Below are 14,691 nucleotides of genomic sequence, written 5' to 3' on the forward strand. Positions count from 1 at the left end.
CGGAGGCCCACAGAGTCCTGCTGTCCTTCCCCTGGCATACCATGATCTCTGTGGGTCTGCAAGGGAGGAGTGAAACTCCTGGAGTAGGATCCTTGTGTTGATGCCTGTCTGGTGACCTGCCTCTGGTTTGGGTGATGGAATTGCAGGAGTCTCTGCTCAGTTGCTGTTTGGTGGTTGGTTTTTTTAATTAGCTGTTAGCGTGGCTTCTCCCACGGCCGGCACGTTGCGTTTCCTCCGTTTGCCTGCTGTGCCTCTTGCCCAGAGGAACTGAAGAAGGAAACTTGGTTCTCTCCATTTAATTGGAAATAGATTAAAACTCAGTTGTGGTGCTCTCATCTCCCACTGTGTCAGGTTGCTCTGGTAGGAGGACAGCTGGACAAGCAGGGGTCATGCTGTCCCCCCTGCTCTCAGTGCCCAGGAGCCTGTTTTCTAGGTCTGTTGATTGTACTGAAACAGAGCATTCCTGTTTGTATTGAAGTGGAGTCTTGAGATATAAAGCCCCTTAAATTATTTGGGGTTCCTAATTTACATTGCAGCAGTTGGTGCTGTGTCCAAACCTCATGTAGGTGTTTCCAGTGTTGGGGGAGGAGTGCAGCCATACCTGCCATGGGTATGGGGGCATTAGGGGAGGGCAGCTGCACCAGGAGGGGGGCAATCCAAAATTATTTGGATTAATTAAAATCAAGTAACGCCACTGGTGTTACTTAAGCAAGTGGGTTTTTGTACAAAGAAATGGAGCTTTACTAGTGATTTGTCCTTTCAGAGGGGAGTTAAAAATACAGAGAGACACTGTGAACAATTTGGTCTAGTGGAAGGTGTCCCTGGCCAAGGCAAGGGGTTGGAGCTATGTGGTCTTTAAGGGCCCTTCCAACCCAAACCATTTCATGGTTCTGTGATTTGGAAGTGATGCCAGTCCCCTGGGAGCACTCTGCCTTCCTCAGCTGGGCTGGGGAGAGCAGGGCATGGCAGGGTGGCCTGTGTCCATCTGTCCGTCCTGCTGCTGCTCTCTCCGACCCTCCGCTTCCCAACCTGGTGGGGAGGGTCAGGGTGCAAGTGATTAAATTCTTACTCTGTAGTTTACCCAAATCCTTACAGGAAAGAGGAATTCAGCCTGTCCGTCTGCTGTGCTCCCTGCTCTGCTCTTTCCCTTTCCTTTTTCTCTGTCTTTGCTGGCATGAGAAGTAAGGAAAAACAAAAAAGGGAGGTGGTGTGCTGCAGCTAGAAAACATTATCTCCTAAAATAAAACATCATCCCTTTTGGCAGTGAAGATGCTGTCTCGGGGGAAAGCAGCCTGAATTCCCAGAAGTGTGGCTTTTAAAGGCTCCTAGCTCCCAGCCCTCTGTCTGCCTGTTCCCTCCCTCCCAGAGATTTCCGAGAAGTCAGGCGTGCAGATTCCTCCTGAGAGCGAGCACTAAAGCTGGGATGGCTCCGAGTCTACGAGAACATCTGGCCAATAAAGGGAGACCTAATGAAGCAAAGCAGATGGTGAGAGAAAATAGCCCCGTTGCTCCTTGGGAGAGCAGCAGGAATGAGGGGAGAGAGGCCATTCCCAGGGTGGCTTCGTTTCCTGAGCCAGGCTGTGGTAATGGGTGCTTGGAAACACTCCTGGAGGGAGAGCAGCAGGGTGGCAGTCCAGAAGGATGGAGAGCAGAGTTAAAAGGATCTGGGGGAGTTTTATCCAGCACTTTAATTGTTGGGATACAGCTGGATGGGAAGTGGAAGCTGAGGCAAGTCTGTGCTGTGGCTTTTTTGTGTTGGGCTCTGCTTCACCTCACAATTCAGTGGCTTTCAGAGGTTGTGGTGGTGTGGAGCTGCTTTGGTCTGGTGAAACCTTTAGGATGGTCCAGTCTGAGGGGAGGAGATGCCCTTTGAACTTGCTTCTCCATGCTGATTCCCTGTCGCTTTCCATCCTGCTGCTTCTCCAGGGATTCTTGAATTGCAGGGGGTTAGGTGTTGCAGCATCCAGTTTATTTCCTGGCTGGGGTTCCCTGCATGGCTTTGGGATGGTGTCCCTGGGCTTGGACAGGGTGATGCCATGTGCCATGGGTGTGCTCCTGAGGGGACAGTGGGGCAGGTTTGGGATCTGCGGACTCAGCAAGCAGGAGCAGGAGCTGTTCCATCAGCAGGAACCGATGCTGTCCCACCCCATTTTAAAAGAAATGCATTTGCAGTGCTCATGGCTGCAGCCTCTGTGTACCAGATAAGCTCCTACCTCTCGCATCCAGGCACCTTCCCAAAGTCAGCTGGTGCTCATCTGATGCCTTTCCAAGCCCTCATCATTCTGTTGGTGTCTTTGCTGTTTGTCCAATGCCAGTGAAAGGGGATGAAGGGCTGCAGCCTTTATCACGGACATCTTGGACTGGGGGAGATCTCTTGTGGAAATCTCAGCAGAGTTGGATGCTGCTGCTCCTACTTCCCTAAAAACTTCTCATGCTGCTTGTTCTGCCTCCATGCCAGCACTCAGCCACTGCTGCAGTGTGGCAGACAGGGAGGGAAAGCTTGTTCCTGGTTCAGGAGGTAACAATCCCTGGGTATTTTACCTTCCATTGACAAAGGAGACGGTGTGAAGCCTTTGAACTTGGCCTGTGTTTTGCACCACCGTGTGGATTTGGCCTTGTCCTGCAGGGATGCTGCCGTGCACCTCTCACTGGGACGTGGTGTGTGCTCCAGGCTTTGGGGATTGTGTCCCCACGGTTGGGCCATCACACTGTTGTGATGATGTGTCCTGGGACTGGGACACGGCTTGGCTCCAGTTGGGAACACAAAAGCCACTTTGCTCACACACCACATCCTGGCTCCATGCCCTCCCTCCTCTCCTCCACCCTTCTGCTTTGCACTCGCAGGGGGAAGATGATCTTCTGCCTTAAGCATTTTTTTTTTTTTAATTTATATTTTTATTCCAGAAGGCGATCGGATTGTTTTGTCTCCTTGGAAAAGAGGGGCTGGGGCTCCTGGGGGAAGAGTGGAAAATCCCTACGGTACCTCTGCAGCAGTCACGGCTGGGCTCAGTGGCTGTCACCTCGTCAACCCTTGCCTCCTTTACATGACACCATCCCAAATTCCGCGCCTTGGGGCGAGCTGTCACCTGCCACCACAGGGTTAAACAGGTGTGTCAGCATCCCTGGGGTTCTTTGGTCCCTGCTGCAGCATCCAGGCTGCAGGGAAAGGAGAGGAAAGGGACAGCAACATGGAGTGTACCCAGATGCTGATGCCCCAGTCCTGTTCCTGGTGGGAGTCGGAGCCCACTGTGGCCCTGGCACAGCTGTGCCACGGTGGGCAAGAGGCACGGACCCTGCCTGACGCTCCCTCAAGCTCTAGAAACCAAATTGCAAACTCTTCACTCCAGAGGAGAAATTCGGCATCCTGGTAGAACTTGTGATGACCTCTCCATCCCGTAGGTCCTCCTGGCGAAGGATCGGCATTTGGAAGGGGCCCAGGGTGGAATGCCACAGTTCCCCCTGGGTCCCACTGCCGCCTTCCCCTCCCCCTCCCCGCTGTGTTGGTCTAAATGATCTTTCTATGAAGCCCTGTAGATGTCAAAAGTAATTATGGAGTGTGATTAGTCCTCTGTGGGTGCTTTCTTTCTTCCCTCCTCCTTTCTCTTTTGCTATCCCCTTCTCCACTCTTCTTTTTTGGCTCAGTGGAAAAGGTGAGGACAAAGAATTGCCGCTTGCTTGGACTCATGATGTATCTGTGACTGCGCTATTAGCTGTCTCCTCCTTCCTCCCCCAAATGGATATAATTTTTGAAGTGTGGAATTCCCTTCTTGATAAGTAGGTTTAAAAAAAAAAATACTGCACAATGTGATACTGTTTCATAGTTTCTAGGTGGTTGTATAAAGCAAAGTTACTGTGATTGTGTTTTTTCAAAGGAAAAAGTGATTGGTTACGAAATCTGTCCTTTTTTCATTATTACAAGCTCTTTGTTTTCCAATGATCTGATGGCTCTTTTGTCCCTGGTCTGTGTGTGTGTCTTCCCACCCCTGTGCTGCATCCACCCATGGAGTGTTGACTCCCACTGCTCCGTGGCAACGCTGCTCTTGTGCCTTTGGGAGCTGTGGGATGTTACTGGTGGCTGGAAGTGGGGAACATCCATGTCCTGGGAAGAGGTGGAGGTGTTTGGAGGAAAGAGATGTCTGAGGAGGGGTTGGAGGTGGGCAGGAGGGGCTCACAGGAAGGTGCCCAGGGCTCAATTGCAACGCGTCAGGGGCTGATGCTGGAGGAAACCTCCTGCCCAGACTTTGCTGCGCCAGACAAAGGCTCCTGGTCCTTCTGGAAGCCTTTGCTTGCCTCTCTCCAGCTTGTCTCCAACCCAAGATGTTTTCCTGCCAGCACGGTGGGTGACCAGAGGCTGAGCAGCTCAGCCCTGGGTTGTCTGGGGTCTCTGCTCTTCGTTTTGCTCCTTAAATCTCTTCATCGTCTCTTGCAATCAATCTTCCTCCAGAAGAGAGCCCAGTGCCTTGAAATCACTCTAAGCCTGTTGCTGCTCTCGCCAGCCGCTTCCCAGAGATTTAATCCCAGCTGCAGCTCTCTCCTGGCACTGCCTGGCTGGTGGCAAGAGCCTGGCTGGTGACAGGAGTTTGCCTGCTCTTGCTTTGGCACCTCAGCGGGAGGTTGGTTTGTCCCCAGCTGGATGGGGACAACTCCCAGATGTGTTTCACCTCCTCAACCCGGGCAGAAGAGCTGAGATCCCTTTCTGGAATGGTGTGGAGGTAAGGATGGGTCCTGGCATCACAGGGGAGGTTGGACCCCAGCACTGGGGTGCAGGGTGAGGACAGTCTCTGTCCCTTGGGCTCTTCCACACAAAACTGTCAGACGGCCCCTCCTGCCTGGGAGCAGCCGAGGAAAGACACTCGGTCTGTCCCCCGTGGAGCAAGGAGTCATCCCGGCTGTCACCCCCACAGGGAAAGGAAGCCCTTGCTCTCACGTTTGGCCACGATGGAGGGCCCCAGGGCCACCGGGGTGGCTGGGGACGTTTTAAGAAGATAAGAGTGATTTCTTGCTGCTCGTGCTGGCAGGGGCCGGCGCGGCCAGAGCCAGGAGGATTAAAACAATTTCATAATCCTGGTGATTTCCTTTTGATCGGGATTATGAAACCAATCACGAATATCAGAAGCCACAGCTTAAAGCAGCAGCCGGAGCGGGGCCGGGATGCCCATGGCCCCCACAGCGCCCCTCCTGCCCCCCAGGGACGGCAGGTCTGGCACCTCCAGGTAAGCACTGCCCACCCGGGACCCTCGTCCCGCCTGGCGGGGTCTCGGAGGGGGTATGGGGGGGTTTGGGGTGTGGGGAGCGGGCGTGTGTCACATGCTGGATCCAGGGGTGATGATATGTGGATGCACCGAGCTCGGCTCCCACCATGCTCCCGCCTGGAGAGGCTCGGCTGGCCCTGCCTCGCCCTGGGGCCAGGGAGGATTTGGCCTCCAGGAAAGCAGGAATGTTTAGCACAGCTGCAAACGTGTGATGCTCACAGGAGGGTGCCGGCAGCCGGCAGGCTTTGCTGTTGGAGAGGGTTGTTGAAGAAAACACACCCCCCCCTTCATCCCCCCCCGCGGGACCACCCTCCCCATCTTTTTAGAGCCTCGGGAAGCCCCAGCCACCAGTGCGGGACAGACAGACCCCTTGGCACCCAGCGCCCGGGGAGGTGGGCTGGGTTTGCTCCCGCCGCCTCCCCAACCCGCAGCCCAGACAAAGGACATTCCTGAGAGCGGGCCAAGGCAGCTGGGATCCCTCCGTCCCGGGGTGTTGGATTCCTCTCCTGTGGGGTCCCCTCGGTGGCAACGCGGGGTGTTGGGTCGCCCCTTCTGTCCCCGACGTGTCGCGTGGCCGCGGTGGCATCGCCCTTCGGGGCCACCCGGCCGCCGGAGCGGGGACGGGCCGGGTTTGGCCGAGTGCCCCGGCTCCTCTCCCCCCATGTCCCGCAGAGGAGGAGGAGGAGGAGGAGGAGGCGGCCGGGGCGGGAGGCAGGGCCAGCCACGGCCCCACAGCCCAGCCAAGCGGCTGAGCTCGGGCTCGGCTGGAGGGGCCGGGATTTGCTGGTTTGTCCTTGTTTTTTTTTTAATTTCTTTTTTTTTCCCCTCCCCTGCTTCCTTCCCTTCTTCCGCTTTCTTCTCCCTCTTCCCAGCCCACTCCCGATGCTGCTCCGGGGGTAAGGAACAGCCCTCGCCTCCCGCCCGCGACCCCGTCCCACTCAGCACGGGGCTGCGGGGAGCCGGGGGGTGTCATGGGGATGCTCCTTTAGTCCTGGCCGCGGGGGAGGCTCCTCCAGGGGTTCCAGTGAGGACAGGATGCTCCCAGCGGGGCGCAGGAGGCCATTGGCACCTGGGTGCCACCGGGACCACGAGGCCGGCGCAGGACCAGTGCCACGTGTGACCCCGGGGGCCGGGGCGGAGCAGAGGGTGGTGTCTGTCTGGCGGCACCTTCGGCGAGCTGTAGCCGGGAGGGATTTCTGTTCTGGGGAGTTTTGGGGCCCCTGTTTGTCTCAGAAAGTACCGGTTCCCTCCGGGGCATCTTGCTGGGTGCCCCAGGGCGCCTGAAGCAGCGTGGGCGGGCACCCGTACTGCAGCTCAGCCTTTGGCCACCTGCTCCGGGGAACCACCGCTCCCCATTGCTCCCCCACTGCTCCCCCGTTCCCCTCGCTCCCCAGCGATGCCGGCACGGTGTCAGTGTTCTGGGTGGGTGGCTGGGCAGCCTCGTGCTGTGCCACCTCCCTATCCCCTCCTCCCCGAGCACACTGTGGTGCCACTGCACGCATTTTCCCCCCAGCACGGGTATCCCCATCTCTGCAGAGCCTGGGTGGGTGATGCCCTTTGTGGAGGCACAGGTGAGGTGCTGGGGAGGGCGAGGGCGGTGTGGGGGTCACCCACCCACCCTCCCCTGGCTTTTCTCCCTGCAGGACTCATGGAGGGGAACTCTCCCGCTGAGGCACGGCATGTGCCACGGCCCCCCAGGCAGCACAGCCAGAGTGGCAGCCGGACCCCGCTGGAGCACCCCGAGGCTGCCCATGGTCCCCACACCGTCCTGGAAAGCAAGGTGAAGGCGCTGAAGGAGAAGCGGGGGGGAGGCCGGCCAGGGACCCCCGCAGCCCCCCCCCGAGCGCTCCTCACCCAAGAAACCCCGGCCCCGGCGGGGGAAGCCAGGGGTGGATGTGGCAGCGGTGGAGCCGCGGGCTCAGCTCCGAACCTACCTGACAGATGGGCTGCTGGATGGTGGGGAGCCTGTGGATGGCAGGCCCCCGGCACCCCGCCCTGGCACCCCGGGGCTCTGGCGGGTGCCAGCACACAGGGCAGATGTGCTGGGAGGCACCGAGCTCCTGCAGGACAAGGGCAGCAGGTCCCGGCGCTCTGCCTCCCTCCATGAGAGACACTCCCGGGATGAAGAGGCACGAACCCCGCCGTGGGACCGGGGGGGTCCCTCTGTGTCCCCCCCCGCAGCAGAGGGCTGGGAGAGGCTCTCGTTGTCCGAGCGGGTGGAGAGGAACCGGCGGCTGCTGCAGGAGGTGCTGGGCCTTGCTGCTCCTGGTGTGTATTTTGGGAAGGTGGCAGCTGTTTCAGGAGAGCTGCGGGGTGTGGGAGGCAAAGGCTTTGGGGCAAAGTGGGGTCCTCATTGGCATCCTCCAGCCTCCCATGGTGTGGGTGCAACTCTTTGTTCCTTCACATCCTGGGGCTGCCCCATCCCCTTTCTTGGGGATGTAGGAGATACCAATAAGATGTTCTGGGTGCTGCCAGTCCCTTTCTGGTGAAGAATTTCACTGCTAAGAGTAAGAAACCCACCTTTTGGAGCCCTCTGTGGGCATCACTGTCCCTTTGGAAGCTGCCACCAGAAAAGGGAATTAATTTCTCCTTTGACAGCATCTGCCCCAATGACCCCATGGTCCCCCCCAACAGTCCCACCCAATGCCATGTGCTGTTACCCCATATCCTGCTCTTCTGGGGTCTCCCAGAGCCAAGCATCTGGGAGAGCCCTGCAGAGGGTGTTGAGCTGGGGGAAGCGAGGGGTGCTGTCAAGGGGGGCCAGGGTGGGGGCTGCCATCCAGCCAGGCTGATGCCTTTCTCTCTCTTGCATTTCAGAGATGCCGGCGAGTGACGGCGACTGGGACTCAGGGGTCTCACTGCAGGACGCTGAGGGCTGCAGGTAGGTCAGTCCCAGCATGGCAGAGATGGAGGTTTCCCTCTTTCCCTCTTGTGTTTTAAACACATCCCATGAAGCAGCTCTGGGGAAGGGCTGTGGGGCAGCCCCCCAGTGTGGCAGCTGGTGGAGGAGCGTGGCCGGGCTCCAGCGATGCTTCGGTGCAATCTGGGGCAGGAGCTGGGGATCCATGAGGTGTCTGAGCACAGGGGACCCCACTCAGGACCCCTGGGTGGGAAGGGAGCTGGGGAAGATGATGGGACAGAAATTTGCTCCAGGTGCTTAAGAAGATTGAGGCAGACAGGCATGTGTAATCTTGTTGGACTAATGATAAACCTTTGAGGTATGGACTAAAAATAAGGAGGTGGGATGGGCAGGTGAGCTGGGCAGCAGCGTGAGGGGCTGGGGGCTGCACGGGGGAAGACAGTGAGTGGGGAGAGGCCCCCAGGATGGTGGTTCTATTCTTCTCAGGTGGCTGGATCAGTAATGGGGGGGTGCAAGGCAGAGCCAGGGATGCTGCACCTCCTGTGAGTACGGGCAGCCAAACCCTGGGGGGCAGCCTGGACCCCCCATGGTGCTGCACAGACAGGCCAGCATGCCAGCCCACCCTCCTGCCCTGAAGAGGTTAAGGCCAGCCTTCCCAAAGCAACTGCCTGAGCTGATTATTTTAATCAGGAGGATTAGGGCCATGGCCAACCAGGAAGGCAGTGCTGGAGCAGGGAAAGCTGATAGTTCCCCCACCCTGCAGCTGGCAGGACTGAGAGTGCAAGGGAAGACCCCCTGCAAGGAAGGAAAGGCAGCTGGGTCAGGGGGTCATCCCAAACCTACCTGCCTCCCCATCGCCGTGGGATTTACAGTGGTGGGGATGGGAAGCAGTGCCTGCCTCAGTTTCCCTGTCCATCTCTGGGATGCCCATGGCATAAAGTGCTGCCCGTGCCCGAGCTGTGGGTGCTGAGCCTCCCCCCAAGGCATCACCTGTCACTGGGGGGGGAAAAGGGCACCCGCCAGGGCGTCCCCCGGCGCGGCTGCCAGCCCGCCCACGAATGGCGGCCGAGCCCCGTTTTCCCTGGGCAGAGCAGCCTCGTCGTCACTGTTAAAGCACGTCTAATCCCTGTTATTTTTTCCTAATCCCCCTCCCCGCTGCGGGGCCGCAGGGCCTTTGTCCCTGGGCAGGAGCTCGAGCTGAGCCCGCGGCACGAGCAGGCCAAGCAGCTGCTGCAGCGCGCCCGCATGAAGGCTCGGACGAACCCCCTGCGCGCCAGCCACGACATCCTCCTCCTCCCCGCCGCCCTCCCGCACCCCAGGTCAGTGCCACCACCCTGCCCGCCCCTCCCCTGCCTCCTCCACGGTGTTCCCAGGGCTGCAGCTGGGTTTGGGACACACACAGAGGTGCAGTTGCCTGTGTGGAGTGCACTCATATATGTGCAGGCACGCGTGTGGAGCCGGGGTCTGACCCCACTGGGTGCTCGGTGCAGCCTCTTACCCTGGATGCAGGAGCATCCCCTGCCTGACCTCTTCGTAGCACAATATTTGGGGGGTGTTTAATTAAATGGTGTTTTATGGTCACACTGAGGCATTAACGGCAGGAGGATGGCGTCTTGCAGCTGATGGGACGTGTTTTCCCGGGGCAGACTCGCTGCTGGAGGCTGAACCAAAGCAGCATCTCACCGCGTGTGCTGGGTCATGTGCAATGTGGTGTTCCCGGAATGATTAACCACACACCTCGGGGCAGGGGAAGGGTGATGGAGGTTGGGCTGTGGCAGCGGAATAGTGCTGCAGCCTCTCCAGATTCCAGCCTTAGGCTGGAGCAGGAGCAGGGCTGTACACAGCCAGGGAGCAGCGGGTGAACTTTCCTCCTTGCCCCATCGTCTGCGCTGGGTTTTCCCCCTCCCGCCCTGCTTTCCTAAGGGAGCCGGGCAGCCCTTGCAGCTTACCCGTGTCCGTCTGTCTGTCCCCACGTCAGGGAGCCCAGCGGGAGGCCGAACGTGGCCCCACGGGACGGCGGGAGCCTGAGCGACTCGTCCAGCGGGGAGTCGAGCTGCGGGCGGCCGCGGCGGCCGCGGGGACCGTCCCCATCCCGCGTCCGCTTCGAGGACGAGTCGGCCCGCGACGCCGAGGTGCGGTACCTGGAGCGGCTGCAGCTGCGGCACCGGCGGGCGCTGGGCTCGGCGCTCTCCTCGCCGGAGCCAGCCGGCAGCAGGCAGCCGGGGGACGGGGCTGGCCAGCCCAGAGCCCGGAGCAGCGACCTCGTGGCCGGGGGCAAGTGCAGCGCCTGCGGCTCCTTCCTCGGTGCTGCCGCCGGCCGGGGCACGGACGCACAAGCTGCCGCCGATGCGGCCCAAAGCAGCCCCGCGGCTCAAAGAAGCATCCTGGGCGACAGCAGGGGGCCGAGCGCTGCCCAGACAGAGCCCAAAATCAGGCCCCTGGGCCCCGGAGGGTCCCCACTGTGGATCCTCCCCTCCCGGCAGCGCATCCACACCGAGAAGATCAAGGAGACGTACATTGGGGATGTCACCTACATCGACGAGGTGGACTCGGCCCTGGAGAGCACCGACACCTCTGACGGCTGCCGGACGGACAGTGAGGAGGCAGGACCCCGCAGCCCCCACCTGCGGGGGCACCGGGACCCCCGGACTCGCGGGCACAGAGCCCCCCGTGCCACCCCACTGCCAGAGATGAGGGCCAGGAAGGGGACCTGTGTGGCCAGTGGTGGCCCCCATGCAGAGGACGGGGGGACCTCAGGTGGTGCCAAAAACCAAACAGGGGCTGTTTGCCCCCCGCCGCCGAGGAGAGCCAGCAGCCGGGAGGATGGGGAACCACATCGGTATCCGGGGGGCAGCAAGGGGGTGGGGAGCACCACTCAACCCCCACAGCAGCCCAGTGAGCCCCTGGACCCTTCCTCTCAGCTGAGGACCAGCACCCCCATTCCAGGCACCCACCTCCCTGCTCCCCCCCCCACCAAGAAGGCCTGCTCCCAGGTGCCTTGCAGGAAAGCCCTCTTCTCCAGTGGCAGCTGCCATGCATTGAGCCAAGGATCCCAAGGCCCAGAGCCAAATTCTGGCAGCGCTGCCACCCCCCAGCCTGGGGGCACAGAGGGGCGGAGAAGTCCCTGCAGCCCCAGATGGCTCCCGGGGAGCCCCCTCCGTGCCTTGTCCACCAACAACTGCAACAACACCCACGGGCAGGATGCCCCGGGGGCGGGCAGAGGTAAGAGACCCGTGCAGGGGGTGCTGGGGGGTCCCCAACAAAGCCGGCACGTGACTGTCTCGCTGTGGTTACAGGGGCAGCGTCACACCCCACCGCAGGCCCTGCCACGCCCGTGCCCCAGGAGGCTGCTCGTCCCCCTGGGGAAGGTGCTGGGACACCTGGAGCACAGCAGCAGCAGCAGCAGCAGCCGGCTGGGAGTGCAGCACATGGGTGAGTGTGAGGGGCCATGGCGTTCTGCACCGTGCAGCCCCAAGCACCCCTCCTGGGCATTGCAGGATGCCACCAGGTTGAGCCCCCTGAGGCTTCCCGGTGGGACTCGACCCTTCAGTCCCCAAAACCTCTCAGAAACCACAAAATGGGGGTGACAGTGTGCCCATGTATGGGTGTGGGTTTGGGAGTGTGTTAGTGTGGGTTTGGGGGAGCTGCATTTTTGCTCCACATCTGGTTCTGCCAAGGGTGTTACAGCAAATGTGATGGAAGTGTTTTGTTCAGCGTCACGTTTTCCCCTTTGGGGAAGATCAGCTGCCTTGGGGCTCCCCAAGGATGATCCCACTGCCCTGTGCCTGGCACTGTGTGTCTCAGCCTGACAGGAGGGTTTGGAGGCAGTGCTGGGTCCTTTGAGCCCCTTGGCAGGATGTGATCCCTTGGGCCAGAGAGCAGGGGAGGTCTGAGAGATGTTAAACCCCTGAAATTATGGGGAAAACAGGGAGGGATTGCTTCGGATGGTGACAAACTTGTGCATGCTGGGTCACTGCTGTGGGGAGACGGCTGCACCCTGATCTCATAGTGCACCTCAATTTTGGCTCTCAAGGCTGCAGAGACTGGTGCAGGATGTGCCCCCAGCCCTAAGGCAGCTGCCAGTCCTGCTGCCCCCCAGACAGACACACGGTGGGTGACCATCATCCCTCTCCACCCAGGGAGCCGGGGCGGCCAGCGAGCCGCAAGGGCAGCAGCGCTTCAGCATCGGGGCTGAAGAAGCTCCTGTGCAGCCTGAGCCAGAGCACCAAGGAGCGCCTGGGCCGCTTCCGCTGCTACAGCATGGAGCAGCTCCCGGCCCCTGGCAGCTCCCCCTCGGGGGGCCCTGGCATGAAGAAGTCGCCCTCCCTGCAGTCCCTGCAGCTGGTGAGCTTGGACATCACCCCACGCAGGGTGTGTCCGTGGGGAGACGGGCATCCCGCAAGAGAAGGGGTGCTAGGCAGGGGTGGAGCATTCCTGGGCATGGTGGTCCTGGTGGGGCGTGGGGGCATGTGCCACCCCAAACCTGCTGGGTTTGAAAAGCTGGGAGCCAATGGGGGAGTGGAAGGGGGAAGGAGGAATTGCGGGGGACTGTTTTGGGGTGGGGAGTCGGGAGTAATTTGTTTTGAGGTTGTGGGTCATGTGTCCCAGCCAGGTGAGCAGGAAGGTGCCTTCCTGGGAAATGCTGCTCCTTAGGTGGGTATCCTGGCCCAGGCTGGGGACACTGGCTCCTCCCTCCTCAGCGGTGGGTTAGGGAGTGCTCCAAGGGGGTGGGATGCCCCAATGCCCCCTGCTCCTTCAGCACATCGGTGGGTGAAGCGCTGCAGTGCTGCACAGTGAGTGTGACTGTCCTCAGCCAGGTGCTTTTCCCCAGGTGTCACCCTTCTGCCAGCCCCAAAAAGCCTCCTCTATCCAGAGCCTGCATCCCCTCCTGGGCAAGGCACCCCGTGCCAGTGCCTACCTCCTGCCCCAGACCACGGCTGACAGGTAGGATGGGGCCCAGCACATCCCCACTGTGCCCAGGAAGGCTGTTCCTGGGTGCTGAGCCACATATGGTGGCTCAGTGCAACTGGGGGCCCCATCCCCTGGTCCCCAGAAGCTTCCTGCGTCCCCACTCACCCCATCTCCCCTCTCCCCACAGGAAGGGGGGCTCGGGGCCGCGGCGCTCGCTGAGTGTGGAGGACATCGGGGCACCCGGCCGGCTGCGGGCGGTGGGACGCGTGGTGGAGGTGTTCCCTGATGGCACCAGCCAGCTGGAGCTGCAGCGACCCCCCAACGGCGCCTTTGGGTTCTCCGTCACCTCCGGGCACGGCCGGCCTGACACAGGTACAGAGGGATCATCCCAAAGCTTTGGCACTGCACACACAGTCCCTCCATGGTGGCTCTCCCTCCATGGAGCTTGGGGATGAGTGGAGGGGACTGCTTCATCCCCGCTGAACCCCAGAGGAGTGGCAGTGGATGGGGGGACGCTGCCACGTGTGGCTTCAGCCACGCACAATCCCGTGTCCATCAGTCCATGGCTTGGGACACGCAGCGTGTCCCAAAGGCCGTTTATCGTGAGTCAGTCACTGTGCAGCCCCTGGGCACCCAGGCTGTGGGGGGCAGGGTGGGGTCTCACCCGCCCCGTCCCTCTCCACAGGCGTGTACGTGCAGGAGATGGCGGATGCCGGCACGGCCAAGCTGTACGCGGGGCTCCTGGGCGTGGGGGACGAGATCCTGCAGGTCAACGGCGCGGCCGTGTCGGGGCTGGGGCTGCCCCGCATCCGGGAGCTGCTGCTCCAGGCGGACACCCTGTCCCTCCGCGTGCTCCGGCACCGCCCGCCACCACGGTAGCCCTGGCACGGCTCCTGCAAAGCTCAGCATGAGGAGAATGAAATCCCAACGATGTCCCAGGATGCTGCAGGATGGCACAGCGTGGACCAAGCTGCCTCGTGGCACCAGGACCTGCCCTGCTCTGGTGCAGTACTTGGCTCACTACTGCAGTGGGGGCAGGTGGCTTTCCCAGCCCCCCCTGGAGACAGACCGGGATCAAGGACCCCCACACAGTATCCAGTGTCTCCAGAAGCTGCCCCAAGTGTGGGGACAGGGAACAGCCCAGCCCTGACAGAGCCAGGCAGGTCTGTCCTTCTGGGCACTGGGGTGACCAGTGTGGGGACGCCCCATCTCTGTGACCCCAGGAGACAGGGGGCTCCTTGCCAGTGCTGCCAACCTGCACCCACAGGCTGGTGGGGTTCTTTTAAATTATTTTAAACTGAAACCCGAAAATATATCTCTGGAATAACGAAATACTGCCTTTGGTTTGCGGCTGGCATGGAGGGGCTGGGGTTCTGCTTGCTGGCATGGGCCGGGGGTGGGGAGGACCTCAGTCTTGGAGAGTTTGAGTTCTTTTTTCCAGCCGTGGAAGGGGAAACTCGTGCCAAAATGTCTCTCCAGCAGACACAGGTGGCATGGCAGCAACGGCTGCCCTCTGCATGGTGGTGTCCCACATCTGGGCACATCTGCCTGCAGCATCCCCAACATCTGAGCACAGCTGCCCACAGCGCAGAGGGGACCCCAAAACCTGCAGTGCCTCAAAAGCCAGGAGGGTGATGCCCAGCAGATGCTGGTGGGAGTTTTCCCCAC

General features: G+C 60.7%; 1 protein-coding gene across 1 annotated transcript; it reads left to right on the top strand.

Moving 5' to 3' along the window:
- Nucleotides 1-5,151: 5,151 nt before the first annotated feature.
- KIAA1614 (KIAA1614 ortholog) lies at nucleotides 5,152-14,389 on the top strand. Its single transcript, XM_027658353.1, has 12 exons — nucleotides 5,152-5,213; nucleotides 6,486-6,556; nucleotides 6,896-7,032; nucleotides 7,085-7,520; nucleotides 8,070-8,133; nucleotides 9,282-9,431; nucleotides 10,091-11,334; nucleotides 11,409-11,544; nucleotides 12,252-12,456; nucleotides 12,944-13,056; nucleotides 13,211-13,395; nucleotides 13,709-14,389. Exons 1-12 carry the CDS (start codon nucleotides 5,152-5,154, stop codon nucleotides 13,900-13,902), a joined length of 2,997 nt encoding a protein of 998 aa, XP_027514154.1. The 3' UTR covers nucleotides 13,903-14,389.
- Nucleotides 14,390-14,691: the final 302 nt, after the last annotated feature.

Source organism: Corapipo altera, unplaced genomic scaffold (genome assembly GCF_003945725.1).
Source record: "Corapipo altera isolate COAL_440 unplaced genomic scaffold, ASM394572v1 79, whole genome shotgun sequence".
Classification (NCBI taxonomy): Eukaryota; Metazoa; Chordata; class Aves; order Passeriformes; family Pipridae; genus Corapipo; species Corapipo altera.

Excerpts from the sequence above, each read along its gene's own strand:
- KIAA1614 (XM_027658353.1), top strand. The coding sequence starts at position 5,152 with ATGCCCATGGCCCCCACAGCGCCCCTCCTGCCCCCCAGGGACGGCAGG. Across the intron at positions 9,432-10,090 it reads GCCGCCCTCCCGCACCCCAG|GGAGCCCAGCGGGAGGCCGA; the intron begins GTCAGTGCCACC and ends TCCCCACGTCAG. Across the intron at positions 13,057-13,210 it reads CCCCAGACCACGGCTGACAG|GAAGGGGGGCTCGGGGCCGC; the intron begins GTAGGATGGGGC and ends CTCTCCCCACAG.